This window comes from Hypanus sabinus, chromosome 26 (assembly GCF_030144855.1).
Source record: "Hypanus sabinus isolate sHypSab1 chromosome 26, sHypSab1.hap1, whole genome shotgun sequence".
In the NCBI taxonomy this organism is placed as follows: domain Eukaryota; kingdom Metazoa; phylum Chordata; class Chondrichthyes; order Myliobatiformes; family Dasyatidae; genus Hypanus; species Hypanus sabinus.
Window position 1 is genome coordinate 31028262 of NC_082731.1, and position 10984 is coordinate 31039245.

The 10984-nt window shown below is 49.0% G+C and overlaps 1 protein-coding gene across 1 annotated transcript in view; it reads left to right on the forward strand.

Annotated features, from left to right (window-relative positions):
* The window catches only part of LOC132381726 (zinc finger protein 721-like), a 43500-nt gene extending 39574 nt beyond the window's left edge, over nucleotides 1-3926 (forward strand). The window contains exon 7 of the mRNA XM_059951299.1: nucleotides 1999-3926. Coding sequence (XP_059807282.1) covers nucleotides 1999-2934 — 936 coding nt within the window. The 3' untranslated portion in view covers nucleotides 2935-3926. The remainder of the gene's footprint in view (nucleotides 1-1998) is intronic.
* The last annotated feature ends 7058 nt before the right edge of the window (nucleotides 3927-10984 follow it).

Sequence of the window (10984 nt, forward strand, 5' to 3'; positions counted from 1 at the left end):
TCAGCATCTGTATTTACTCCCTTCCCTATAACGTTCCAACTTGATTTGCTTTTGAGAAAGATACAGAAATATAAAATTCTCTGGTCTACAAGAAAGCTGGGAAAGCGCTGTCAGGGTTTGGATCATGCCAGGTTCAATATCACTGGCGTAGGTCGTAAAATTTATTGTTTTCGGGCAGTGGTACAGTACAATCTATAAATATATAATAAAATGCTATAAATGACAATATGAATATATGTAAATAAATAAACAGAGGGAGGGAAAATAGAGAGGTTGTGTACATGGGTCCATTTTCCATTCAGAAATCTGATGGTAGAGGGGAAGAAGCTGTTCCTAAAACACTTGAGTGTATTCACACCCCTGTACTTCCTCCTTGATGAAGCAAGAAGAGGGGATGTCTAGGGTGACTGGGGTCCTTAATGATGGATGCCGTCTTTTCGCGACATTGACTTCTGAAGATGTCCTTGCTGCTGGGGAGGCTAGTGCCCACAATGGAACTGGCTAAGTTTGCAGCTTTTTCGGGATCCTTTGCAGTGGGTCCTTCCATTCCACATGGTGATGCAGTGGTACATCTGTAGAAATTTGTGTCAGTCTGGTGGCCTACCAATCTCCCCAAACTCCAAATGAAATATCGCCAGTCTTTCTCTTTTTTTGTATTTGCATCAATAAATTGGGTTCAGGATAAACCCTCAGAGATGTTGATGCCTAGGTGAATCTTCTCACTGCTGACCCCTCGATGAGGACTGATGTGTGTTCCCTCAACTTCCACTACCTGAGCTCCATGGTCAATTCCTTAGTTTTAGTGACGTTGTGTGCAAGTTTGCTGTTGCGACAGCACCAGACCAGCTGACCTGTCTCACTCCTGTTCGCCTCCTCGGCACCATCTGAAATTCTGCCAGCAATAGTTGGGTCATAGAATATGAAAAAGAACAGGACAGGAGCACAATGTTGTGCCAGACCAGCTAAAAAGTGAATTTTAAAAAAACACTCAAAAACTAGTCCCTCCTACCTACACAGTGTACGAATCCCTCCACCTTCCTCATTCATTGTCCTATCCAAACGTCCCTTAAAAGCCTCTAATGTATTTGCCTCCACCTGGCATCCACCAGTGTCAGAGTAAAAAACTTACCCTTCGCGTATATCATCAGCAAACTTACATACGGTGTTTGAGCTGTTCCTGGCCACGCAGTCATGGGTGTAGAGAGATTAGAGCAGTGGGCTAAGCATGCATCCTTGAGGTTCCCCAGTGTTGATTGTCAGCAATGAGGAGATGCTCTTTCAGATCCACACTGACTGCCAGAGGGAGGCACAGAGGCCCAGGTTTAGAGCTTGTTAATCAGTACCGAGGGTGTGATGGTGGTTGAACGCTGGAGCTGTTATCAATAAAAAAAGGCCTGATGTGGGTACTGCTATCGTTCAGGTGATCCAAGGCTGAGTGAGATTGTTTCCATTGTAGACCTATTGTAGCAATAGGGAAATTGCAGTGGGTCCAGGTCCTTGCTTAAGCAGAAGTTGATTCTGGCCGTGACCAGCCTCTTAAAGCATTTCATCACGGTAGATGTGAGTGCTACTGTGCGATAGTCATTCCGACAGCTCACCCTGCTCTTCCTGGGCTCTGCTATGATTCTCACCCTTTTGAAACAGGTGAGAACCTCCGACTGCGACAGAGAGGGATCTGGGACTCAGAACTATTTAAAAGCTGATCTTTGAATCGAACTTCGGCACAGTGATTTAATACGGTCACTTGTATCAAAATATGTGAATGAGCCATCGAGGCAGATCAGGTCAAACAAAACTGCAGTAACAGAGAAAAGCTATAACACTTACGGGTGCAAACATATTTAGAAATCTTCTGTTTGTCCTTTCAGGTACCGGACTCTGCTGAGAAGGGATTGCTTTCCATGTTCCCCTCCAAAGCAGTTCGAGTGGATAGAGAAAGCTGAGGCCAAGTGTTCACATTTAGATCTTGCTGAGTGACTTGGGAGTGCCAGGGTCTGACTGGCGATGGGCGCGAAGCACGATGACGTCCTTGCGGATGTCCCGGCCCCCGAGGACGGCCAGGGTGCACTGAGGGCCCGGCCCGATCGCAAGGGCCCCTTGCCCTGCACGCTGTGTGGGAAGGTGTTCCCCTACGAGTCCGTGCTGCGGCGCCACTGGCTGGCCCACACCGAGGCCCGGCCCTTCATCTGCGGAGACTGCGGCAAGGCCTACAAGAGCAACCAGGACTGCACGCGGCACCAGCGGATCCACACCGAGGAGCGAAGCGTGGCCTGCCCCGAGTGCGGCAAGGCCTTCACCCACGTCTCGCACCTGGAGGCCCACATGCGCACCCACACCGGCGAGCGGCCCTTCCCCTGCCCCGAGTGCGGCAAGGCCTTCCGCCACTCCTCGCACATGGAGAGGCACCAGCGCACCCACACCGACGAGCGGCCCTTCTCCTGCCCCGACTGCGGCAAGGGGTTCCGGCACTCCTTCCACCTGCAGAGGCACCGGCGCACCCACGCCGTCAGGCAGCCCTTCTCCTGCCCCGACTGCGGCAAGGCCTTCCGCGACTCCTCCCACCTGCTGGAGCACCGGAGGACCCACACCGGGGAGAAGCCCTTCATCTGCCCCGTCTGCGGGAAGAGCTTCACCCGGTCGACGCAGCTGCAGGACCACCGGCGCACCCACACGGGGGAGAGGCCCTACGCCTGCCCCGACTGCGGCAAGAGCTTCAGCACGTCCTCCATCCTGCGGCAGCACCGGCAGGTCCACACCGAGGAGCGGCCCTTCCCCTGCCCCGTCTGTGGCAAGGCCTTCAAAAGCCCCCTGAACCTGAAGCAGCACCACGTGATCCACACCGGGGAGAGGCCCTTCTCCTGCACCGTCTGTGGGAAGGCCTTTGCCCGGCACTGCAACCTGCAGGCCCACCGGCATGTGCACGGCAGTGTGTAGTGTGTAGCGGGTTGCTCTCCCCAGACTAAGAATCTGCTGGTACTTTTGCAAGCCTGAGCCACCAGGCAGCTCTTCTGCTGCCCCCCGGGTGGCAAGAGCTTCATTCACACACCGGGAAAAGCCCTTTGCCTGCTCCATCTGCGAGAGGTGCTTCGCCCAGTCGTGGTAGGTCCAGAAGCCCTATACATGGTTTGTGTTTTGCCCTGGGGTGCCCTTCTGTCTCTGTATATATGTGGTTTGTTCGCTCTCTCTGTGGCCGCATGGGTTTCCCGTTCAGCTGCTCCGCAGAGGTGTCTGTCGAGGGTCAGAGTCTGCGCGGGGCTGACCGGGCGACGCGGCTGCCGGCCAGCGACCTTCGTGGGGAGCGTGAGATGGGATCCGGTCAGGGGACACGGCACAGTGCGGGCCCTGCTGCCCGCGATGGATCTAGAATTCATTCAGACTGCTATACAGGCCGAGTGACTGGGTGCATTTGAAGCGGAAGGTTGACAGCTTCTTAATGAGCAAGGGCGGGAAAGGTTACGGGAAGAAGGGAGCAGAATGGGGATAATAAATCAGCCGTGATGGAATGATAGAGCAGGTGTGATGGGCTGAATGGCCTAATTATTCACCTTATGGTCTGACATCCAATCTCTTCTGCCCATACAAAATCCATACCCCTCTTCCCTGTAAATCCACGTACCTAATGGCCTCTGGAACAACTCTGTCAGCTCGCCTGCCAGCGCAGACCCTACACCCACAGCTGTCTGAGAGAAAAAAAACTATTTGCCTCACTCATCTCCTTTGAACTTGCCCCCCCCCCCCCATAACTCCAGGTTAGGGTGAGAGGCAGCTCGGGGCCTTGGACTGGATATGTGGTATGTTATTTTTTTGCGTGACTTGTTTCTCTTCACTATTTTGTGTCTGTTTTGCACCTTGGTTCCAGAGGAACACTGTGTCATTCACCTGTATCCATGTCTAGTTGAATGATAATTAAACTTGGTTTGACGTCCTCTCAGATGTTTCTATCCTTAGAGAAAGGTAAAGATACCAGCTGTCCATCTGTGCCTCCCAGAATATGATAAACCTCTGTCAAGTCTTCCTTTGGTCACTGTTGTTCCGGAGAAAGTGACACAGGTTTCTCCAATCTCTCCTTATCGCTCACACCCTCTAATCCAGGCAGCACCCCGGTGAATCTAATCTGTTTTATAGAACTGCGACAATACCACGCGGCCCTCAACTACTGAAGGCCAGCACACCATTTACCTTGTCAACTTTGAGGCATCCATGAACGTGGACCCATATCTCCACACTGCGAAGAGTCCTGCCATTGACCTTCGTACGATATTTCAAAGTGCATCACTGGACACATTTCCAGATTGAACTGCATCTGCCATTTCTTGGCCCGATTCCACATCCTATCAGTGTCCTGTTGTAACACACAACAAACTTTGTGTCACCAACAAACTTACCAACTCACCCTTCCACTTCCTCGTACAAGTCACTTATAAAACTCACAAAGAGCAGGGGTCCCAGAACAGAATTAGTGGAGAGGGAACAGATCCAGGGTGAATCTTAACTCCAAATGTTCGCAACACAAAATCCTGTGGTCAGAAGCTCCCTCCACACCGTCCCATCACACACCCCTGGGGTCAGACAGAGTGAAACTCCCTCCACACTGTCCCATCATACACCTCTGGGGTCAGACACAGAGTGAAGCTCCCTCCACACCGTCCCATCACACACTCCCGGGGTCAGACACAGAGTGAATCTCCCTCCACACCGTCCCATCACACAGTCCCGGGGTCAGACACAGGGTGAATCTCCCTCCACACCGTCCCATCACACAGTCCCGGGGTCAGACACAGAGTGAAACTCCCTCCACACCGTCCCATCACACACTCACGGGGTCAGGCACAGAGTGAAATTCCCTCCACACCGTCCTATCACACACTCCCGGGGTCAGACACAGAGTGAATCTCCTTCCACACTGTCCAATCACACACTCCCGGGGTCAGACACAGAGTGAAACTCCCTCCACACCGTCCCATCACACACTCCCGGGGTCAGACACAGAGTGAACCTCCTTCCACACTGTCCAATCACACACTCCCGGGGTCAGACACAGAGTGAAGCCCTTCCTGATCCCCCCCAAATCCTCTTATGCACCCTTACATTAATATGCCCCCCCTCTGTTTATCCAGCCTGTCCATTCTCTCCTCATGACTCAGAGACACAAAAGATACTGGCGATGCTGGAAAACATGGTCCACCCTTTGTTGGATTCACTCAGCAGGTCAGGCAGCATCTATGGAGAGAAATGAGTAGCTGATGTTTCATGCTGAGACCTTTCGTCGGGACTGAAATGGAAGGGCACAGAAGTTGGAAGAAAAGGCTGGGAAGGGGTGTATGTAGGCAGGTGGTAGGTGAGACCAATTGAAGTGGAGGGTAGGTGGGTGAGGAGGGAATGATGTGAGAAATTGGGGGGTAATCGATGGAAGAGGTGAAGGACAAGAGAAGAAAGAACGATTGGAATGGATGGTGGAGAATGTCAGGAACCTGAGGGAGGCAATGGACAAGTCATGAGGGTGGGGGAGAAGTGACGGGGTGTGAGGGCCACCAGCAATAACATCCTCCCTCAGAGGCAAAATGCAGGTTGGAGGAGCAGCACTTCATATTCCATCTGAGTAGCCTCCAATCTGACAGCATGAACATCGATTTCTCCAGCTTGTGGTAACTTTTTTCTCATCCGAACCAATATTTTTCTCCCAATCAGGTTACCCTCTCAACCCCTCTTCTCTCATCTTCTGTCCTCAGGATCTACCCCTCTCCTCCCTCTCACCATTCTCCTCTTTCCCTTTGCTCCATAGTGCACTTTCCTCTCCTATTAGAACCTTCTTCCGGCTATCAGACCCAGCTTCCTGTGGCAACCCACCCGTATTCACCCTCCCTCCATCCCACCTGTCACCCGCACAATCTCATTCGGGCTTCTGCTCTTTCTGTTCCAGTCCTGGCCCAAAGCTTCCACTGTTTATTCCCTCCACAGATGCTGTCTGACCTGCTGAGTTTCCCCGGCATTTGGTGTGTTTCTCATGGTTTCCAGAATCTGCGGTCTCTCTCATGTTAATGAATTTCTGCCAGGTCACCCCTCAGTTCCTTCACTCCAGGGAAAATAGCTCCAGCTTTCCCTGCCTCTCCTTCGCAGGGAAAGTCCTCCAGTCTCTGGACCCCAGGTTGGATACTCTGTGTTTAGACCATCTGTGTGAATTACTTTGTCCCAGCACAGGTATCTGGGAAACACCTCATGCAGTTAATGTCACCCAGTAGCAAGCAGTGTAAGTATTAGAAAACATTGGGGATTGTTAGGGTTGGAATGGAGACAGTGAAAGAAAAACTAGAATTCATTCCTCTGCCTTTGATTTCCGTGACAGACAACTTGTTCGTCTACAACTCGTTGGTACATTATTTTAGTTTATAAGAATTGTGTTTGGAAACCCTTTGTAGTGTGCAAGTCATTACTAATTCAGAACTGTTTTGTAAATCAGAAATCTTCTGTGAGTATTAAATGTGTGCTAAGAACATTTTGTCTAAATTTAAAAGTGTATAATTAAAAGTAAAATAAACTCTGGTTAAACGCATTCATTAGCTGGAAGTATCTTCCTCGTTGGTAGGGAGTGGGTGTTGGCAACTGGACTAGACAGGGAAGTAAGCTTGTCCTTGTGGATATGGTATCATCTCTCTGTAGCGAGGGCACCCATAGGTGCCTGTGTCAGATAGGCTTAAAACCTTTTGAGTTTAGGACTATGTGAAAGGGAATCCAATAGCATCACATGAGAGTGAGGCAGCACCACCAGGAAAGGGCTGTGAAAGAGGGGATTGGTCCAGGAGTCTGGTCATCTTCCCGATGCCCCAGGAAGTGACGGACATTTTTGATCATGGCATCAGAATCTGGTTTACTGTCACTGACATATGGTTTGTGGCAGCAGCGCAGTACAAGACATCAACATCACCCCAGGTTGCAATAAAATTAAATAAACAGTCTCAAAGGGGTGTTCCTGCATTGACATATAATGTAAAAAGAAAACGTGCTGACTACGGCCTATTTTGTGCCTCCAAGTACCCTGAGACCTCATCCTTAATAACGAACTGCACCATCTTCCCAACCACTGAGGTCAGACTAACTGGCCGATAGTTTCCTTTCTTCTGCCTCTTTCCCTTCTAGAAGAATGGAGTGACACTTGCAATTTTCTAGTCTTCCAGAACCATACCAGAATCTTGAAAATCATTACTAATCTCTTCAGCCTCCTCTTTCAGAACCCTGGAGTGTACATCATCTGGACCAGGTATCTTAACTACCTTCAGACCATTCAGTTTCCCAAGAACCTTCTCCCCATTAAAGGCAACTTCACGCACTTCAAGACCCCTGATGCTTGGAACTTCCGTCATACTGTTAGTGTCTTCCACAGTGAAGACTGATGCAAAATACTAATTCAGTTCATCTGCCATTTCCTTGTCCCTCATTACGACCTCTCCGGCATTGTTTTCTAGAGGTCCAACATCCACTCTCACCTCTCTTTTACACTTTATGTACCTGAAGAAATGTTTTGTATCCTCTTTAATATTATTGGCTACATTATTTTCATTTTCCATCTTTACCTTCTTGATGAATTTTTAGTTGTCTTCTGTTGGCTTTTGAAAGCTTCCCAACCCTCTAACTTCCCAGTAATCTTTGCTCTATTATATGCCCTCTCTTTGGCTTTTGCCAGTTGTGTCATCTTTCCTTTAGAATATTTCCTTTAATTCGGGGTGTATATATCCTGTGCCTTCTGAATTGCTTCCAGAAATTCCAGACATTGCTGTCATCCCTGCCAGTGTTCTTTTCCAATCATTTCTGACCAACTCTTCTCCATTGTCTCTGTAATTCCCTTTACTTCACTTTAATACTGATACATCTGAGTTCAGCTTCCTCTTAAATTCCAGAGATCACTTGCCTCAAGGGTTCTTTAACCTGAAGCCCTCTAATCACAAATGACCTGATTTGGTCTAACTAAGCAGAGTCCACTGCCAAGAAAGCCCACCAGCGCTTTTACTTCCTGAGAAAGCTGAAGAAGTTCAGCCTGTCCTCTAAAACCCTCATTAATTTTTATAGATGCAACGTAGAAAGCATTCTTCTAGGGTGCATCACAACCTGGTTGTCCTGTCCAAGCTGCAGAAGACCGTGAACCTAGCCCAGCACAGCACACAAACCAATCTTCCCTCCTTGGACTCACTTTACACCGCACGCTGATGGGCAGAGAGAGAGAAAAAAAGGGGAGGGGGGAGAAAAGTAAATATTATCAGGGATGGCCCCATTGACAGTGCTTCTTCCTATAGATTCTGCCTGGCCTGCTGCGTTCCACCAGCATTTTGTGTATGCTGCGGAAAATATGCTGGTTGATGTAATCAGATAAACTCCTACCAGCTCTCCCATCAGCCTCTGTCACTCCAGGGAAGGTGACACATTTGCCCAGCCTCTCATACCTCCCCAACCTCTGATCCAGGCACCGTCCTGGTGGACCTCCTCTGCCCCCTCTCCACAGCACTGGCAGTGACAGTTTGGGACCGAGAGGCTGGGAGGGGTGTTGACTGTGGGAGGTTCTGTTTGGAAAGGCTGGGGCAGCACCTGCGGTGCAGTTTTTAAATGTTAGTTTTTGGCAAGAGGCAGAATTCTGGACGGCATCTTGTGTATGCGAAATATACCAGTGTCCTTTCGCATACACAAGCTGCCTAATGTGAACATAGAACAGTGCAGGCCATTCAGCCCATGATATTGTGCTGACCTAATCTACTCGAAGGTTAATCTCACCCTTCCCTCCCACGGAGCTCTCCATCTTTCTTTCATCCAGGTCCCTGATGTGTCTGCCTCTGCCACCACACCTGCAAGTGCATTCCACGCACACCACTCTCTCTGCAAAAATTCTCCTCTATACTGTCCACTAATCACCTTAAAAACATACCCCTTGTGTTAGCTTTTTCTGTCCAAGAAAGAAAAAAGACCCTGGCAGATCACTCAGTCTCTGCCTCTCCTCATCTTGTACACCTCTATCAAGTTAGCTCTCAGCCTCCCTAGCCCCACAGCGAGAAGCCCTATCTCGTGCAACCTTTCCTCACAAGACATGCTCTCTAATCCAGGCAGCACCCTGATAAATCTCCTCTGCACCCTCTCTAAAGCTTCCACATACTTCCTATAACGAGGCGACTGGAATTGAACGCACTGCTCTGTGTGTGATCTCACTAAAGATTTATAGAGCTGCAACATTACCTCGCAACTCCTCAATCCCTCAAACACACCGCGGGACCTATCAACGTGCACGGCATCTTTGAGGCATCCATAGATGATGACCCCAGGATTTCTCCGTTCCTCCACACTGCTAAGGGTCCTGCCATTGACCCTGTACTTAGTCTTTGTTCAATATTCCAAAGCGTTTCACTTTTCCAGATTGAACGACATCTGCCACTTCTCGGCCCAGATTCCGCGTCCTATCAATGTCCCGTTGGAATGTACAATAACCTTCGCGTCACCGACAATACCCACCTTCGACCCATGTTCAGACCTGCCCTCGATCCCATGAAGTTTGCCTACCAGGAGCACGTTGGAGTCGACGATGCTGTGACCCACCAGCCGAACAGAGCCGACTCCCATTTGGATAAGCAGGGCAGCTGTGAGGATTTTTAAAAAAAAATTTCAAGTGCCTTCATTACTGGGGGAGAAGCTCTGTTCAATGCTTAGGAAGATTGATAAAGATAAATTGCTTCGATAATTTCTAAAGTAAGTACATGTTTGGCACGGCTTTGTGGGCCGAAGGGCCTGTATTGTGCTGTAGGTTTTCTATGTTTCTAGATTACAGTAACATCACAGGCATTGAAAAGCTTACCCACAGCAGCATCACCGGCAACTAACAGCAGACATGCAGGATTCACAAGGAAAACATAGACTAAACATGAACAATGTACAGTTTTCAATTCAATTAGTGTAAAAAATGTAAGTCCATTGTAGTGCAAAGTGGACACAGTGTTACAGTAGTGAGAAACATAGAAAATAGGTGCAGGAGTAGGCCATTCTGCCCTTTGAGCCTGCACTGATTCATGGCTGATCATCCAACTCAGAACCCTGTACCTGCTTTCTCTCCATACCCCCCGATCCCTTTAGCCACAAGGGCCATATCTAACTTCCTCTTAAGTATAGCCAATGAACCGGCCTCAACTGTTTCCTGTGGGGAGAGGGATTGAAGGGAAAAATCTGTTCCTGAACCTGGTGGTGTAGGACGTCAGGCTTCTGTACCCCCTGCCCAAAGGCAGATGATGTTGGGAAGGGATACTAGATACTTTGTCTTATTGAGACAGGAGAGACGTAGAGTTCAGTGTGCGAGTGTGATGGATGTTCACTTTCCAGGGCCCGAGAGGGTTATTGCCAACCTCAGCTTTCTAACGCACAGCATGACCTTTCCATAGGATCAGAGTTGTTTGTGACAAAACTAACCTTCTAACAAATACTCCTTGCTCAGCTTCTTGTAACAGGAACCAATCTTAAGTTGATAATATAAATCGCCAACAGTCATCAGTTTGGAGTTTAAAGTACAGCTTTGCAAGACGACAGTGTTCCAGACCACAGGTTGCGAATCCACAGTGGGTTGTGGGGGGGGGGGGAGGCTAAGACATGTGGTTTGCAACATAATGTGACTGTTGGCCTTCTGGTCTGCAACAACAGACAATGAGGCTGAGTTAATTGGCCCACATTAAACCAGACAGCTACAGCCAAGTTATTTGCACTGTTGTCCCCGGTAGCTTTTAGACTATCTGTGTGAATTATCTGGAAAACATCATGCAGGTAATGTCAGCTAATGGCTAACATTTTAAGTATTAGGAAGCATTGGGGATTCTCAGGAATAACAGGAGAATGACAGAAAGAAGAACTAGAATTTGTTCCTCAATCTTCAATTTCTGCGATGGATGACTCGTTCATGAGCACTTCGTGTGTTCTTTTAGTGCTTAAGATTTGTACCAGATCTCATCTGTGGGCCAGAGGTTAGCAG